The sequence below is a fragment of the Somniosus microcephalus genome, chromosome 30, assembly GCF_052327205.1.
Source record: "Somniosus microcephalus isolate GS21.2 chromosome 30, FLI_Smic_1.0, whole genome shotgun sequence".
Classification (NCBI taxonomy): domain Eukaryota; kingdom Metazoa; phylum Chordata; class Chondrichthyes; order Squaliformes; family Somniosidae; genus Somniosus; species Somniosus microcephalus.
The window spans coordinates 10,530,299-10,548,695 of record NC_141016.1 but is presented as its reverse complement, the minus strand read 5'-3'; the positions used below and the strand labels follow the sequence as shown (position 1 = coordinate 10,548,695).

Genomic DNA, 18,397 nt, shown 5'->3' with positions numbered 1-18,397 from the left:
GAAAAAAAGGCCATTCGGCCCATTGTGTCTGTGCCGGCCAACAAAGAGCTCTCCAGCCTAATCCCACTTTCCAGCTCTTGGTCCGTAGCCCTGTAGGTTACGGCACTGCAGGTGCATATCCAAGTGCTTTTTAAATGCGACGAGGGTTTCTGCCTCTACCACTCTTTCAGACACTGGGTTCCCAGACCCCCATCACCCTCTGGGTGAAAAATGTTCTCGGGTTATGACAGAGCATCGCAGTCAAGGGAAGCTTCACGCAAGTGCTTAAATTAAACTGAAAGCAAATTAGAAATTAGTTTACAAGTTCTTGGCTTCGTACCTTTAGTTGGTCCCACCAAGCATCCGCCGAGGCACCCGAATATGCCGGAAGTCCTGTTTTCAGTCCTTGTGACGGCAGCAGGGAGATGCTGAGAACTTGACGCATTGCTCCTTGCGTGCATCTTATCAATGCCTCTGCTATTACGAGGGTAAGTCCGGGACGGTGCCTTCCCGTGATACTCCACTCCATCTGCAACTCCAAGTGAAACCATCAAGGAACTTTGCACTTTCACCTTGATCCCCGGCAGAGAGTCAAAGAGCGGCGACTGGGTCATGAGCTCTTTGTCCGCTGGGTCCTGGAAGCAGATGGGTCCACTATATGTCCTGCTGACCGTCAGGTCGGGCTGCATTGACGGATTCAGAAGCAGAGAATTACCTGGGAAAATGAAATGGACAACAACATTACTTTTAAGATAGTGCATTAAAAAAAATATACCATATATTGAATCTCCTCGCGAATAGCAGAGTGGGTAAAAGCACCTCATGGTAGATCACCAACCAAACAGACTAGGAGGACCCAGATTTTATTCCCGCTCTGAGCTACGTTAGCTTGACAGGGTAGATGCTGAGAGGCTGTTTCCCCTGGCTGGAGAGTCTAGAACTAGAGGGGGGCATAGTCTCTTTTTACTGGCATCTAAATAACCGGAAATCTCTCTTAACCAGCAAAATTCAGGAGTAGGTTCAGGTAAGTTTTACTTCATATTAGTGGCCGTGTAACCGGGGTTCCTGCACCTGTTGCCATGCAACAGGGACGCCCGGATCTGTGGCCGTGTACGGGGCTCTCGTACCTTAGTAAGTATACCTCTCTGTAATCCGGACTTTTTGATCAACCGGCACCACGCCGGTCCCATCGGTGCCGGATAAAAAAGAGTTTCCTGTATATGGGGTCGGCCATTTAGGACTGAGATGAGGAGAAATTTCTTCACTCAGAGGGTGGTGAATCTTTGGAATTCTCCACCCCAGAGGGCTGTGGAGGCTCAGTCGTTGAGTATATTCAAGACAGAGATTGAAAGATTTTTGAATATTAAGGGAATCAAGGGATATGGGGATCGGGCGTGAAAGTGGAGTTGAGATAGAAAATCAGCCATGATCTTATTGAATGGCGGAGCAGGCTCGAGGGGCCGTATGGCCTACTCCTGCTCCTATTCCTTATGGTCTTATGTTAAGGGCAGCAGTTGGAGCACCACAATTATCCTCAGAAACCCTGGGCTAGAGTGGGCGGGGAAATTAGTCCGCCAAGGTTCCTGGCTCCTGATGAATACAAATTTGGACGTTGGGCGAGAGCAGGGGTTGGGCTTGGCTTTGAGGGCGCTCAGAGCCAGAAGGTTGACGGTGCCTGTAGAACCCGAACAAGAGTTACTGCCTTCAGGGGGTGAGGGAGGAAACAGGGAGACCAAAAAAATCTCTCACGTTTCCAAGAGCCCAATAACAATGGTGCAGGTTAGCTATTTGCTCTAAGAAGGTGCCACATCGGGATAGAAATCTTCCAGTAAATGAACTTCGGAACGTGTTATTAGGGTTACCCAACAAGTAATTTATAATGGCCCAGTAATTCCGGGCACAACACGTGAGTACGGACGGGGTACTCACACGTGTGCCCGGAGGAATTGCCGGTTTTCAGCATGCACAGCGCATGCGCTGAAAACCGGCATTTCCTGTCCTCTGACCCAAGGGGTTAAGAGGCAGAGCGCGTGCGACTGCACAGGCAGCGCGTGCGCAGTGAAATTCCTTTTTTTTTTCCAGAGTTGCGCGTGTGTAAAGGCCTCCGGTCTTTACGCGTGGAAAAACCAGACGTAAGTATTTCGTTTTACAGGTAAGTGGGCTTTTAGTACAATTGAGAATTTTTTTTTCACAGGTTTGTTATTTTTAAAGAATTTACAGTAAGGTAAGTTTAGTTTTAGCCCTGATTTTTTAAATAATTTTTTTTTTCAAATTTTAAAATTATTGTTTAAAATAGTTTTTCAGAGTTCTTTATTGTTCATTTAAGTAGTGCAATGTTTTTTTAAATTTTCTTTCAGGTTTAAGTAGTGTTTTGAGGCCAGGAGTTTACTGTCAAACTCATGAATGAGTTTCCCCTCCCCTGATTGGCTGCCCAGTGCTCACCTGATCCCAGCCGGCACATCGCACTGACTACACCGCTGGGTCAGGTTAGCACAGCGCGCCGACAGCTGAACCGGGCCAGTGACAGGAAATGCGAGCAGGCCCGGGCTTCAGATGTCGGTGCGCAGGGTGAGTGCACATCGAGGGCTTGCACGCGCGGCAAGCTCCCGATCCTAATTTCAGGGCCAATAAATCAATCAATACAAACTAGGTACTTGCGACAACCAAAGACTGACACATACACAGTGTTTTGAGAAAATTCAATTTGATTACAAAGTGGTTGCACAGGGGTATTAATCAGCCATGTACAGAACAGGCAGGGCACTTTGTCAGTGAGAATAACAGTTGAATAAAGTGCTTTCAATTGATTCAGTTTATCTGTTTATCCTAGTGGGTAATGCTTTGGGGTCCAAGTCTACTCGTGTGCAATTATGACAGCAATTACAATGATTCAAATCGAAAATTACTGTTCTGAACTTATTAATCTACTCCCCTCAAGTCTCTGTTTCTTCCAAGGCAAACGCTCTACCATTGACTTCCAAGGAACACTTGTCCACAAAATGACAACGACCTTTATTAATGCTGCCCACTTAAGTGGCAAGTTTGAAGTCCATTCACGTAGCGCACACTCAGACAGCAGATTAACACTGCCTGTAGTTACCTTTGTGAATACTAAGCTATAGAGTGCTCAGCTAAATGGGTCAGTTTAACATTATCCTGGGAACTCTGCCAATGCCTCTCGCTGTCTCCCTCTCCCGAGCTGGCCTCAAGGAGTTGTGCGAGAATGACCCAAGGTGAATTAGCAGTTGGATTGTTCTCCTTCTCCCTCAGAGTTGTGGAAGGTCGGTGCCTTTTTTGGCAGCAATGCAAGTGAGATTGAGAAATCACTGACACGCACTCGGCCGTGCCATCAGCGTGCAACTGCAGCGGCAACCATTCTTCTTTGTCTCGCAGCAAAGATTTTACAGTTTTATAAAAGGCACTGTGAAGGGGATTTCCTCTGGTCGCTATGTGTTTGCAGCATCTCAGTGGGAACAGCAACTCTGATTACTGACATGAATCCGTCATTCATGAAAGAAAGACTTATGAAATAATACTGAGCGGCCTGCGGGTGGCGCTGTCCAGGGAGAGTATAAATACTCGGGCACGGGCCCAGCTTGCGCAGGGACATTCTTAACAGGAACTAGTGAAGGACACAACTAGACCTCCATGTTGTAAAACAGTTGATTAAAGCTTTGTTTAACGCTTAGACCAAGTGCCTAGTAGTTTTCTTACGTCAATTACTATTTCTGGTAATATCATAAGTGCGGGGTTAAGTTTACTTCTCATTTTTTTCTTCAGCTCTTGGAACTTTATTACAAGAGGATTTGAGTAAAGACGTCTGTGGTGATTATTCTTTATGTTTAGTAAGAAGTATTGTGATTGGTTGTTTGTTTCCTGCCTTGGGATATATGCTGTAATCTCATTGGTAGTTGATGTCATGTGATTTGTGGTGGCCATCTTAAATTCAGTTCTTTCCAGCCTTTAGTTGGGACTGGGTGTTGAAGATGTGCTACCGGATTTTTAAGTTAATAAAGCCTAGATTAGAAAGGCAAATCTATTCTTTATTTCAATTTATTAACTTTATGTCAGAATGGAGCGATATCTTCAACCAGAACGATTCAATGCTGACCCTAATTCTGCAGGAGTGGATGATAAATGGAAACATTGGTATTGTACATTTAAAAACTTTTTGGGCGTGTTGGATCAAGAGTCTCTAAATAAGCTGAATATGCTGATCAACTACATTGCTCCGGATGTATATAAATATATTTTGGACTGTAAAACTTACGAAGTGGCTATTTCTACATTGGAAAAGATTTTTGTTAAACCAAAGAATGAGGTATTTGCACGTCACCTTCTATCTGCCCGTAGGCAGCAGGTGGGAGAATCTTTGGATACTTATTTACAAGCACTTCGGTGCCTTAGTGTTAACTGTAATTATAAGGCCGTGACGGCTGAAGAATATAAGGAAGAATCGGTACGGGATGCTTTTATTAATGGATTACTGTCTAGATCAATTCATCAGCGGTTGTTAGAAAATAAGACTTTGGATCTTAAGAGTGCTTTTGAGCAAGCTTCTACATTGGATGTGGCTCAGAGAAGTTCGGATTCTTATGCTCTTTTTAATCAGCCTGTGACTGTGGTTTCGGCAGTTCCGGATGAAAAGGAATTATGTGGACTTAATAGGAGTGGTTTACTAGATTCTGAAACAGTTTCTACTTCAGCGGCTGTTGCCTCTAGGATTCAGAAGTGTTATTTTTGTGGGAACGTCCGGCACCCTCGTCTGAAGTGTCCTGCTCGGGAGGCTGTGTGTAGTAAATGCGGCAAGAGAGGTCATTACGCACGTGTGTGTAAATCATCAGGTTCAATTACCTCCTCTGTGACTATTCAGCCTTTAGATAGGGCGTTTATTGCATCAATTTCTGCTGCATTTGCTCATGGCCTAAACAAAGCTATAGTTACGGCCCAAGTTAATGGGTTGGAAGTGAAGGCCCTTATAGATACGGGCAGTACCGAGAGTTTTATAAGTCTTCAGTTTGCAAAGGAGAAGCATTTGAAAATTTTGCCTGTTTCCTATCGGGTGTGTATGGCTCAGATGACTCTCACTTCACAAGTAGCTGGTTGTTGCCTTGTGAAATTGATTCTTCTAGGTAATACGTATACTGATATATGCCTATCTGTTTTGCCTAATCTCTGTGCGGATATTTTGATTGGTCATGATGTGCTTCAGTTACACGAGAGTCTCAGTCTTTCATTTGGAGGGACTAAGCCACCTTTATCTATTTGTGGATTAACTTCTTTATCCATTTCTCCATTATCACTTTTTTCCAATTTGATGCCGGATTGTAAGCCAATTGCTACCAAGTCAAGAAGATATAGCAGTCAGGATAGAGAATTTATTAATTCTGAAGTTCAACGTCTCTTATTGGAAGGAATCATTGAACCTAGTTGTTCGCCTTGGCGGGCACAGGTAGTTGTCACGACTAACGAGAGACATAAGAAACGAATGGTGATAGACTATTCCCAAACTATTAATAGGTATACTCAATTAGATGCGTACCCTTTGCCTAAGATTGATGAGCTTATCAATAAAGTATCTCAGTATAAGGTTTTTAGCACTATTGACCTAAAGAGTGCTTATCATCAGATTCCTATTGTTAAGAAGGATCAACCATATACGGCCTTTGAGGCTGGTGGAAAGCTGTATCAGTTTTGCCGAATACCATTTGGTGTTACTAATGGTGTTGCTTGTTTTCAACGGGCAATGGATGCTTTTATAAGTGATAACTCTCTCTCTCTGACACCTTTTCATATTTAGATGACATCACGGTGTGTGGCAAATCAAGGGTGGAGCATGATTCTAATTTAGAAAGATTCCTTCAAGCTGCGGAAAAAGTTGGTTTAACTTTCAATAAAGAGAAGTGTACCTTTTCGACCACTGAGGTAAATCTACTGGGGTACATTATCTCGGGAAACAAGATTAAACCAGACCCAGAACGTCTGCAACCATTGATTGATTTACCTTGTCCTACTAATTCTAAGGCTTTGCAACGAGTTGTTGGACTGTTTTCTTACTATTCTAATTGTATTGCAAATTTTTCACAGAAGATCCGGCCTCTTATTCGGGTTACGACATATCCTCTATCATGGGAGGCCAGGACGTGTTTTGATAATTTTAAAAAGGATATCCTTGGAGCAGTTGTGCATTCTATTGACGAGCAGGTTCCTTTTGTGATTGAGACGGACGCTTCTGATTTTGCAATTGGGGCTACTCTGAACCAAAATGGAAGACCTGTGGCCTTTTTCTCACGTACCTTGAACAATAGTGAAAAAAGGCATTCTTCAATAGAGAAAGAGGCGTATGCAATAGTAGCAGCACTGCGTAAATGGAGACATTATTTATCGGGGCGACATTTTATGTTGGTAACTGATCAAAAGTCTGTGTCCTTTATGTTTGATGTCAAACATTTTGGAAAGATTAAGAATGATAAAATAATGAGGTGGAGGATTGAGTTGGCATGTTACCATTTTGATATAGCTTATCGTCCGGGGAAGGATAATGTTGCTGCTGATGCGCTGTCGAGGGCTTATTGTTCTGTGATTCACGGAGATACGCTTATTAATCTTCACAATGCCTTATGCCATCCTGGGGTTACGAGGATGATACACTTCGTACGCAGTAAGAATTTGCCCTTTTCAGTTGAAGACGTCAAGCGGATGACTTCATCATGTTCTATCTGTGCTCGGTGTAAACCGAATTTCTTTAAGCCTCAACGAGCTCATCTTATAAAGGCTACTTCTCCTTTTGAACGTTTGAGCGTCGATTTCAAGGGGCCTCTTCCTTCAACTACTCAAAACCGATATATATTTACTGTTGTGGATGAATTTTCAAGGTTCCCTTTTGCTTTTCCTTGCGCAGATGTATCAGCTGCTACAGTTATCAAATGTCTGACTCAACTTTTTGTCATCTTTGGGATGCCTGCGTATATCCATTCGGATCAGGGAAGTTCTTTTATGTCTTCCCAGTTGAAGGAATACCTTCAGAGTCGGGGAATTTCTACTAGCAGAACTACCCCGTATAATCCCCAGGGTAATGGACAGTGCGAACGATACAATGGGGTGATCTGGAAGGCAGTTATGTTGGCTTTGACATCCCGGAACCTTAAGAATACACAGTGGGAAATGGTACTGCCTGATGCCCTGCATTCCATTAGATCATTGCTTTCAACGGCTACTAATGTGACCCCACATGAAAGGCTCTTTAACTATCCACGGAGATCTACTACGGGATATTCGGTACTTTCATGGCTTACTATGCAGGGACCTGTGCTGCTTCGACGCCATGTTAGATTGTCAAAATATGATCCTTTAGTGGAGGAGGTGGAGCTGTTGGAGGCAAATTCCCAATATGCTCATATTCGATTCCAAGATGGGAAAGAAAGTACCGTTTCAATTAAAGACTTGGCTCCTTGTGGTGGCCAGCCCTCTTCTGAGGATATTAACAATAGTCATGATTCAGATAATGTGGATGCTGTTACAGATACTACGAATATTTCCAATCTGACTGCAGATAATTATACTTCTATTAGTCAGCCCTCGATGGATGTTCATGACCGTCCCAGTTTACCTCCTGATGGGATTTCTAATCCGGAAACCGTTGAAAATCGGGATATGGATAGCCTTCCTGCAGAAGATACTTCTGTGTCTCCTGGTGTGGGAGGGCAAGGAATTTCACCAAGGTTAAGAAGGTCGACACGAACAAGATATCCGGTCGACCAATTGAAAATGGACTTTTAAATTGATAGTAATGTTTTAAAATTGTTGAAATATTATATTATATTGTTTTAGTTGAGAGATACGTAATACTTATGTGCAATGTTACTATTTGTTGTTGCTCACTTAGTATTGTGTCATGTTGAATAGTTTTATTTTGTCTGTGCATAGTTTTAGTTGTAAATAATTAATTATAAATTGTAAAGGTTATTTAGGTTGGAGTATATTTTAAAAGGAGGGGTGAATGTGGTGATTATTCTTTATGTTTAGTAAGAAGTATTGTGATTGGTTGTTTGTTTCCTGCCTTGGGATATATGCTGTAATCTCATTGGTAGTTGATGTCATGTGATTTGTGGTGGCCATCTTAAATTCAGTTCTTTCCAGCCTTTAGTTGGGACTGGGTGTTGAAGATGTGCTACCGGATTTTTAAGTTAATAAAGCCTAGATTAGGAAGGCAAATCTATTCTTTATTTCAACGTCTTACTGCAATTATATAGGGCCCTGGTGAGACCACACCTGGAGTACTGTGTACAGTTTTGGTCTCCTTACCTAAGGAAGGATATACTTGCCATAGAGGGAGTGCAACGAAGGTTCACCAGACTGATTCCTGGGATGGGGGGATTGTCCTATGAGGAGAGATTGAGTAGACTAGGCCTATATTCTCTCGAGTTTAGAAGAATGAGAGGTGATCTCATTGAAACATACAAAATTCTTACAGGGCTTGACAGTTTAGATGGAGGGAGGATATTTCCCCTGGCTGGGGAGTCTAGAGCCAGGGGTCACAGTCTCAGAATAAGGGGTCGGCCATTTAGGACTGAGATGAGGAGAAATTTCTTCACTCAAAGTGTTGTGAATCTTTGGAATTCTCTACCCCAGAGGGCTGTGGAGGCTCAGTCGTTGAGTATATTCAAGACGGAAATCGATAGATTTTTGAATATTAAGGGAATCAAGGGATATGGGGATAGTGCAGGAAAGTGGAGATGAGGTAGAAGATCAGCCATGATCTTATTGAAGGGGCTCGAGGGGCCAAATGGCCGACTCCTGCTCCTATTTCTTATGTTCTTATGAACAACTTGTCATAAATCGCAACTTCTACAACTGAACGGCCAGCTGAGGGCGCCGCCCGAGGAGTATAAATACTAGGGCGTGGGCCCAGCTTGGCCAGAGACAGTCTGGAAACAGGAAGCTAGTGACTACTAACTAGACCTCCATGTTTTGTTACAAGTCGATTAAAGCCTTGCTTTATGTACAACCAAGTGCGTAGTGAGTCTTTATTACATCACAACTTCCTCTGATTAGAGAACAGAATGGTAATTGCCGTAATGGTGATCAAGGTGATGATAAGGATGGAATAGCCGGGGCCACTGAATTGCCGGGACCATTGGATTGCTGGGGCTATTTGATTGCCGGGACCATTGGATTGCCAGGGTTATTGGATTGCCGGGGCTATTGGATTGCCAGGGTTATTGGATTGCCAGGACCATTGGATTGCCGGGATCATTGGATTGCCGGGGTTATTGGATTGCTGGGGTTATTGGATTGCCAGGGTTATTGGATTGCCAGGACCATTGGATTGCCGGGATCATTGGATTGCTGGGGTTATTGGATTGCTGGGGTTATTGGATTGCCGGGACCATTGGATTGCCAGGGTTATTGGATTGCCAGGACCATTGGATTGCCAGGGTCATTGGATTGCCAGGACCATTGGATTGCTGGGGCTATTGGATTGCCGGGATCATTGGATTGCCGGGGTTATTGGATTGCTGGGATTATTGGATTGCTGGGGTTATTGGATTGCCGGGACCATTGGATTGCCGGGACCATTGGATTGCCAGGACCATTGGATTGCCAGGGTTATTGGATTGCCGGGACCATTGGATTGCCGGGACCATTGGATTGCCAGGACCATTGGATTGCCGGGGCTATTGGATTGCCGGGGCTATTGGATTGCCGGGACCATTGGATTGCCGGGGCTATTGGATTGCCGGGACCATTGGATTGCCGGGGCTATTGGATTGCCGGGACCATTGGATTGCCGGGGTTATTGGATTGCCAGGGTTATTGGATTGCCGGGACCATTGGATTGCCGGGACCATTGGATTGCCAGGACCATTGGATTGCCAGGGTTATTGGATTGCCGGGACCATTGGATTGCCGGGACCATTGGATTGCCAGGGTTATTGGATTGCCGGGACCATTGGATTGCCGGGACCATTGGATTTCCGGGACCATTGGATTGCCCGGACCATTGGATTGCCGGGACCATTGGATTTCTGGGACCATTGGATTGCCCGGACCATTGGATTGCCGGGACCATTGGATTGCCGGGACCATTGGATTGCCGGGACCATTGGATTGCCCGGACCATTGGATTGCCGGGACCATTGGATTGCCGGGGCTATTGGATGTCTGGGGCTCACAAATTAAAGGAAAACCAGGCAGCGTGGAGCACACATCCCTAATGGAACCCGCCCGATTTATCTATAGATTTAAAATGGGCAAAAAAATTGGGCAGGTTCCTTTATGGAGGTGCAACCTTCCCATCTGCCTATCCACCATGCCCACGTGAGCCAATAGCCCTCCCGCCCCTTTTTTGTTAAGAATCAATTTACCATTTCACTGGAAATAGCAAACGCAGGAATCCTTTCCCCTTTGTTTATGATGTGAGTAACACATAGCAAACACAGGAAATCTCCCCCCCCCCCCCTTTATTGGGCATTTAATGCGTCTTCTCTGAGCCTATAACGTATTGACTAACTTATTCAGTCAACCGCACCTCGTAGACAAACTACTGAAATAAAAAGAACAATCCGGCCATAATTAATTTAAAATCATGTAACACACTAACCCTGTCTGACAGTCTTGAAGTTGAATGACTGAAAGCCACCGGTTAGAGCTGAAGAATCAATAACATCAACACCATATTCACTTTGACTTCTTCGGTACAATGTGATGCCCACCACAAGCATTGCGACTGCTATCACTGCCGCACCAATGCCAGAGTACAGAGCCACGTCACTGTTGGTCTCAATACCTAGAGGAAGAGGCAAAGGTATTAGACGCAACTCTGCAGATGATAGTCTTCATTCCTTCTCTCCCTCGGCCAAACTGCCGGACATGTGCAGTGACGACAGCTGGGGCCGACTGCTTCTGCACGCACCAACTCAGGCTTTGATCCCCATCCCTTTTTAATGGACAAGGAAAGCAGGAACGAAAAAGCCTGCGCCGTATTTCTCAACCGAGATACGTTTTTCCACAGAAATGAACTCTGATTTGGCATCGAAATATCGTTCCGATTAAAAGCGCGCAAAATGTTGTCCCGACACTCCTACCTGTCCGGACCAACATTCAGCCACCAAAAGAACAGATTAACTGGTTGTTCATCTCATTCCTGTTGGTGGGGATCTTGCTGTGCGCAAATCACTGCCTCCTTATTATGAGGCAGCAGTCATGGCACTTCAGCGCAACTGATTGTACATGAAGCGTAGATGCGTCTGAGGGAGCAGATGAGGCACGGTATAAGCGCCAATCCTTTTTTTTAACCTGGAACGACGCAATTGGATGCGATAAGATATGAAAGACAAGTCAAAGTAACTTGGCATTTGCACAGGAAAGAGGACCCTCCAAAGACAGCCAATGCCCAATGCATCTCAGTGAGTCATAGCACGTTCTGAGTTTGCTGCCTGTACTTGCACATGTTGCTGTTTGGTCTGTTGGCAGTTTGCTTTCAGTCACGGTAGGATTACCAGACACGCTGCTGTAATGAATAGGCTCATAACACCTAATGATTATATCACTTAAGCCACCTGAAGACAATTAACCAGTTGCAGCTGTTTAAAAAAATAAATAACCGCCAATCCATTTCACAAAGTAATAAGAACAAGATTCATTAAATTACAATCTGCTCCACGTAACAAAATGGTTTCTCTTTCTGGAACTGATTTAGCTCAAATCTTTCAATTATTTCGTCAACAATGTACGTCAGGAAATGATGGGGTCGCATTTATAAATGCTCAGCCAGCACCAATAGCTCAGGCACAGGGGGCTACATTTCGGAACATAGGAACATGAGGAGGCCGTTCTGCCCCTCGAGCCTGTTCCGCCATTCAATGAGATCATGGCTGATCTGCGACCTAACTCCATATACCCGCCTTTGCCCCATATCCCTTAATACCTTTGGTTAACAGAAAGCTATCAATCTCTGATTTAAAAATTAACAATTGATCTAGCATCAATTGCCATTTGCGGAAGAGAGTTCCAAACTTCTACCACCCTTTGTGTGTAGAAGTGTTTCCTAATTTCACTCTTGAAAGGTCTGGCTCTAATTTTTAGACTCTGCCCCCTAGTCCTAGAATCCCCAACCAGCAGAAATAGTTTCTCTCTATCTACCCTATCTGTTCCCCTTAATATCCTGAAAACTTTGATCAGATCACCCCTTAACCTTCTAAATTCTAGAGAATACAACCCTAGTTTGTGTAATCTCTCCTCGTAACTTAACCCTTGAAGTCCGGGTATCATTCTGGCAAACATACGCTGCACTCCCTCCAAGGCCAATATATCCTTCCTAAGGTGCGGTGCCCAGAACTGCTCACAGTGCTCCAGGTGTGGTCTAACCAGGGTTTTGTACAGCTGCAGCAAAACTTCTACCCTCTTGTACTCTAGTCCTCTCGATATAAAGGCCAGCATCCCATTAGCCATTTTGATTATTGCCTGTACCTGTTCATGACATTTTAATGATCTATGTACCTGGACGCCCCCCCACCCCCCAAGTCTCTTTGGACCTCCACTGTTTTTAGCCTTTCACCATTTAGAAAGTACCCTGTTCGATCCTTTTTAGGTCCAAAATGGATGACCTCACATTTGCTTAAATTGAAGTGCATTTTTCCAGAATGCAACAATCTGCCAATGGCCTAGCATCACTGTCTCTGTATTACTGTAATGACCACCCGAGGGATGGATACAGAATGTGATTATAGGCCGGTTGTGGCTAAAGCTTCTTCGCTTGGACGCTGACCACTGGAGATGTATAATTGCCACTTCACATGACCTTTAAAAATGACCAGAGGCCCCGGGTTTACAGTCACTGAATAAGTCAAATTCTATTCTCATTCCATGAGATTCTCGGCCTTTCAAGAGACCTACCTAGTATTTTCAGGGCTGGGTTTTCAAGGTAATGCTGTCCATTTCACTATGAAAACCACAAATCCATGGTCCTGAAAATAACATTCATTTTTCTAACCTTTCTATAACCACTAAGAAAGGTAACTATTGGAGAACAGTTCATGCCATTTGCTGTGGCATTATACAGCGCGTCTAGGTCACGTAAGACACAAGTACTGTAACAGCTTAGATGGTGATGAGCCTTCAGCTGTCGCTGTCTCGTTTAAGGAATCTCCCTCCCAGAATCTCTCTGTCTTGCCACCTCTCTCTCTCACTGCCCGTAAAAGCCTTCTTGAAATCTCTCTCTTCAACCAAAGCTGTAATAATCTCTACGATAACTCTTCTGTGACTGCTTGGCACCCATTTCCCCTCCGTGAAATACCCTGGGACAGTTACTGCATTGAAGGCGCCCAACAAACACAAGTCATTGACGTCAAATTTAAATTCTGCCTCAGACAATGAGGACCACCTTAAACATTCACTCCCTCCACCGCCAGTGTACCGTGGCTGCAGTGTGTACCATCTACAAGATGCACCGCAGCAACTCGCCAAGGCTTCTTCGGCAGCACCTCCCAAACCCGCCACCTCTTCCACCTAGAAGGACAAGGGCAGCAGGCGCATGGGAACACCACCACCTCCAAGTCACACACCATCCTGACGTGGAAATATATCGGCCGTTCCTTCATCGTCGCTGGGTCAAAATCCTGGAACTCCCTCCTAACAGCACTGTGGGAGCACCTTCACCACACGGACTGCAGCGGTTCAAGAAGGCGGCTCACCACCACCTTCTCAAGGGCAACTAGGAATGGGCAATAAATGCTGGCCTTGCCAGCGACGCCCACATCCCATAAACTATATAAAAAATTCGAGTGGAATATTTTCATCCTGAATGTGTTCAGTCCTGGGCCTTCGAACTGAATCCAGTGCATCTAGTGTGGGTTTGCAGTGTGGATTCATGTCCATTAAGGGAATGAAAGGATATGGGGATAGGGTGGGAAAGTGGAGTGGAGGTAGAAGATCAGCCGTGATCTTATTGAATGGCGGAGCAGACTCGAGGGGCCGTATGGTCAACTCCTGCTGCTATTTCTTATATTCTGAAGGTTACAGTGAAGGTATATACAAACATACGAACAATGACGGACAGGTAAAGATCATCTGGTCCATCCAGCCCGTCCCACACAATTGCGACACCTTGTGTATCACAATATAGACGCTCCACCCCACCCAAAACCATGTGATCTTCCGGGAGAGGCAAAAAAAAAAAGATTTAAAATCCCAGGCCAATTTGGGAAAAAAAAAGTCTGGGAAATTCCTCTCCGACCCATCCAGGCGATGGAAACGATTCCAGGAGCTCACTCTGGCCCTGGATTCCCTGCAGTACCTCCCTTCTGTAAGAGGCGATCTCCGCCCCAGCCAGAAACAGAATCCAGATAAAGAGGAATAAGTTGACTTTACAGCAATCAGTACATAAAAGCTCTGCAGTTCTCTGCATTCCTGACTGCTTTGACCTTCGGCCTCCATTGAGGAAGTCAATGATACCATTCTCAGTAGACAACACAGTATGACTTACATAAGACATGGACGGAGGCAGCAAAAGGGATGGGAACGGTGATGAGCCCAACTGTCCCAAGGTAAAAGGCCTGTCTATAGCCACAATTAACACACACAGCCTAGAATTTACACTGTGTGATTTTAGTTCATCAATGCTTAACATATTCGCACAGAATTATTTTGTTTGCCATTTGCTTAAATGGGTTCATTCCTCTATTAAACAGCAAAGTCATTTCACACGAGCGCATTAAGCACTCATCTGCTAATCCTGCACAGACTCATTTCTGGGTATTCATTCCTCATTTTGCCAACAAGCAATTGATTGCTGTGACTGCAGCTTGTTGTTCACTCTCCAATGGTCAAAGGTGATTCCGACGTGTGGTTGAAATTGAAAGGCGCACTCAGCTCACGGTGCACCCTGTTTGTCAGACCAGGGTGTGTGTGTGTGTATATATATATATGGAAACTCTCGATTTACCGGCACCCAAACAACCGAAAATCTCGGTTAACCGGCAAAATTCAGGAGTAGGTTCAGTTAAGTTTTTCTCCATATTAGTGGCCATTTCTTGATTCTTGGCTGTGTAATCGGGGGTTCCTGCACTTGTTGCTAAGCAACAGGGACGCTTGGTCTGTGGCTGGGCTTCTTGCACCTGTTGCTAAGCAACAGGGAAGCCTGGATTTGTTGCTGTGTACGGAGCTCTCGTACCTTTTAACTATACCTCTCTGTAATACGGACTTTTTGATAAACCGGCACCATGCCGGTCCCGTCGGTGCCGGATAAAAAAGAGTTTCCTGTATATATTATGAATTCCCGCTCCCAGTGCAAAAACGTTGCATGCTGGGAGCGCACGTCAGGCAATCGTGCGTGGACGATTCATTTTAATGGATAGGGCGCCCTGTGGCCTCTGCTGACCTCTGTGCTTGAGTTTGGGATACAGGCTCCAGGCAAACAGGTTGGCAAAGTCTATCCCTCTCCACCTTTGGGGTCTTCAAGAAAGAAGTGGGGAACTAGTTTGCAAAAAAAAGTTGATAAAAATGAACATTTCTCGCTTTGAGAGAACAATTTGTGTAATTAGAGATTGGGCTGCAGTGCTTTTGAGATATAAACTTGTTCTCCTTGGAGCAGAGAAGGCGAAGAGGAGATTTGATAGAGGCGTTTAGATGAAAGTAAATAAAGAGAAACTGTTTCCAATGGCTGAAGGGTCGGTAACCAGAGGGCACAGATTTAAGGTGATTGGCTAAAGAACCAGAGGTGACACGAGGAAAAAACCTTCTTTTCGCAACGAGTGGTTAGGATTTGGAATGCACTGCCTGATAGGGTGGTGGATACAGATTCAATAGTAGCCTTCAAAAGGGAATTGGATAAATACTTGAAGGAGAAACAATTGCAGGAATATGGGGAAAGAGCGGGGGAGTGGGACTAACTGGATTGCTCTTCGAAAGAGCCGGCGCAGATTGGATGGGCCGAATGGCCTCCTTCTGTGCTGTACTATTCTATGATTCTATGATTAGTCCTACCTGCAGGATATCTGAAAAATGTAAAGATTGATACTGCACCACCGAGATACAAGGGGAATACTCAAGCCAAGTGAAGGTGGTGTAGAGAACGACATATTAAAATATAAAACAAATGAAAGCGATCCAATGTATGCCTCTGCTCCTTGTTGTAAAGTACTGGGGGATGTCTTCCCACATGAGCAGTACAACACAAAACCTTGTTGGAGCTGATCCCTGGAGCTGATCAAAGGAATAACTTATGAGGAAAGACTGGAGAAATTGGGGCTTACTAACCTTGAAAGGAGGCAATTTAGAGCAGACCTTATAGAAACAAGCGCCCTATTAAACGGCAACAACTAACAGAATCAAGGGATGTGGGGATAGTGCGGGAAAGTGGAGTTGAGGTAAATGATCAGCCATGGTCTCACTGAGTGGCGGAGCAGGCTCGAGGGGCCGAATGGCCTTCTCCTGCTCCTAATTCTTATGTTCTTAAAGTCAATCCAGAGCACTACTTGAAGGTAATCCAAGAACAAGGGGGCATAGTCTTAAACTGGCCAGGGTGGGGGACTTTTTCTGTATTTGCGAGCCAAGACAGACCTCCCTCATTTGCATTTCTCTTGCCATGCACGACTTATTTCTAAGTAATTCAAACTAAAATCATTAGATGTACTTACTTTGAGGCTGAACTTCCTGTAGAGGTGTCTGGCCTGTTGAAAGGAACAGAGGGGAAAAAACCCAGTATGAATGTGGAATCTTAAATGCAAATGCGACTTTTCATCTTGAGTTCTATTGACTCTGCCCTTTTTCCTTTTGCTGCAAGTATTCGGCAGCTGGGATGGGTCATGTGTGGGTTGCAGATTCTTTCAGCAACTCCAAACGTGTGTCTGATTAGCTGGCAGGAGGCACATCTCCATGGAGCGTGATTGACAGGTTTCATATTTCCCCGGTGTCTCGCCCAGCAGCCCGTCAGGAGAATCTGGCAAAACTCATCAAAAGTCGATGGACCAGAGTGTGTCAGCCACGCTGTGGTTTTTTTTTTGAACCGGCGATCGAGCTCTGAAGGGAAAAGCTTAACTACTCCACCGCCAGCTCGTCTGAAACGAGCAATCCTGACCGCTTGCCTGGCCGACGGGAATAGTTTCTCTGACGCTCCGTCACCGAGGATAACTGCATTTAGTTTTTTTATTTGCTAGTTTGCTTCCTGCCTCTCCTGCACACGTTAATTCTGGCTGGCATACCTGTTCCATGGGGCATCTGTACCCATCCAGTACCATGCCCAAGTGTCTGTGTTATCATGTGTGAGTCTAGACAGTGAGGTCTTTCTTGCATGCTTTCTGGCCGCCAACGTGAATGATTAGAAAGTATTTACAGCACCGAAACAGGCCATTCGGCCCAATAGGTCCATGCTGGTGTTCAGGAAGGATGTTCCCGATGGCGGGGGGAGTCCAGAACCAGGGGTCACAGTCTAAAGATAAGGGGTAAGCCATTTAGGACAGAGATTGCAATGATCAGTAACCTGTCATTCTGGAATGGTACGCTAGGTGGTGCTGTATGTATATAAGAGTGGGCTACCCACGATGCACTAGGCTACCCACAAGGCAGCAGTCAAGATGGAGGCCTCTACAGATACTGTACCTAGTCCACATGCGCTCAATAAAGTGTCTAGCAAAAGCTAGCTGTTCTTAATAAAAATGACTAGTTATTAATGAACATAACAGAGATGAGGAGGAATTTCTTCACCCAGAGAGTAGTGAACCTGTGGAATTCTCCACCACAGAAGGCAGTTGAGGCCAATTCATTAAATATATTCAAGAAGGAGTTAGATATATTTCTTAAGGCTAAAGGGATCAAGGGGTATGGGGAGAAGGCAGGGATAGGGTGCTGAGTTTGGATGATCAGCCATGATCTCATTGAATGGCGGAACAGGCTCGAGGGGCCGAATGGCCTACTCCTGCTCCTATCTTCTATGTTTCTATGATTCTATGCTCCTGTAAGGAAATCTCTTAAACTCAATTAAATGATTCCTCATGATTCAGGCTCGAGCGTATTGACCAAATGCAAGTTTAATACTCAGACACCAATAGTATAATAACTGTTGCGGTTATACAATAGACTCAAACAACCTGGTTTCCTGCAGACCCAAGGTGACCCGAGTGTTGGGACTTCTGACCATCCTGTGAGCGCTAACTCAAGAAGGCTGTTACCTGTTCTTTGTATCCCCCTTTAATGTGAGTCATATCACAAGATGCCCAGAATGTCTATTGAAGCGTGGTTCCTTCTCATCAAACCACCAGACTTGACACAATAGCCATCTTGATGGTTTAACTGTTAATCAGTTCAACCTGACATGCGGCCCTAATATTACAAAAAGGAACAGGGCGACCCAGACGATCCCAGATAGTTAAAGTGATGGTCCTTGGGTGCTTCCATTGTTCTGGCCAATACTCGATACTCG

General features: G+C 44.8%; 1 protein-coding gene across 2 annotated transcripts in view; it reads right to left on the bottom strand.

The window, feature by feature from the left end:
- The window catches only part of LOC147097912 (netrin receptor UNC5D-like), a 743,147-nt gene that overhangs the window by 172,311 nt on the left and 552,439 nt on the right, over positions 1-18,397 (bottom strand). For both annotated transcript variants that reach the window (XM_085970980.1, XM_085970983.1), the window contains exons 8-10: positions 16,617-16,649; positions 10,583-10,768; positions 320-694 (exon numbers count right to left, since the gene is read on the bottom strand). In XM_085970980.1, coding sequence (XP_085827106.1) covers positions 320-694; positions 10,583-10,768; positions 16,617-16,649 — 594 coding nt within the window. The remainder of the gene's footprint in view (positions 1-319; positions 695-10,582; positions 10,769-16,616; positions 16,650-18,397) is intronic.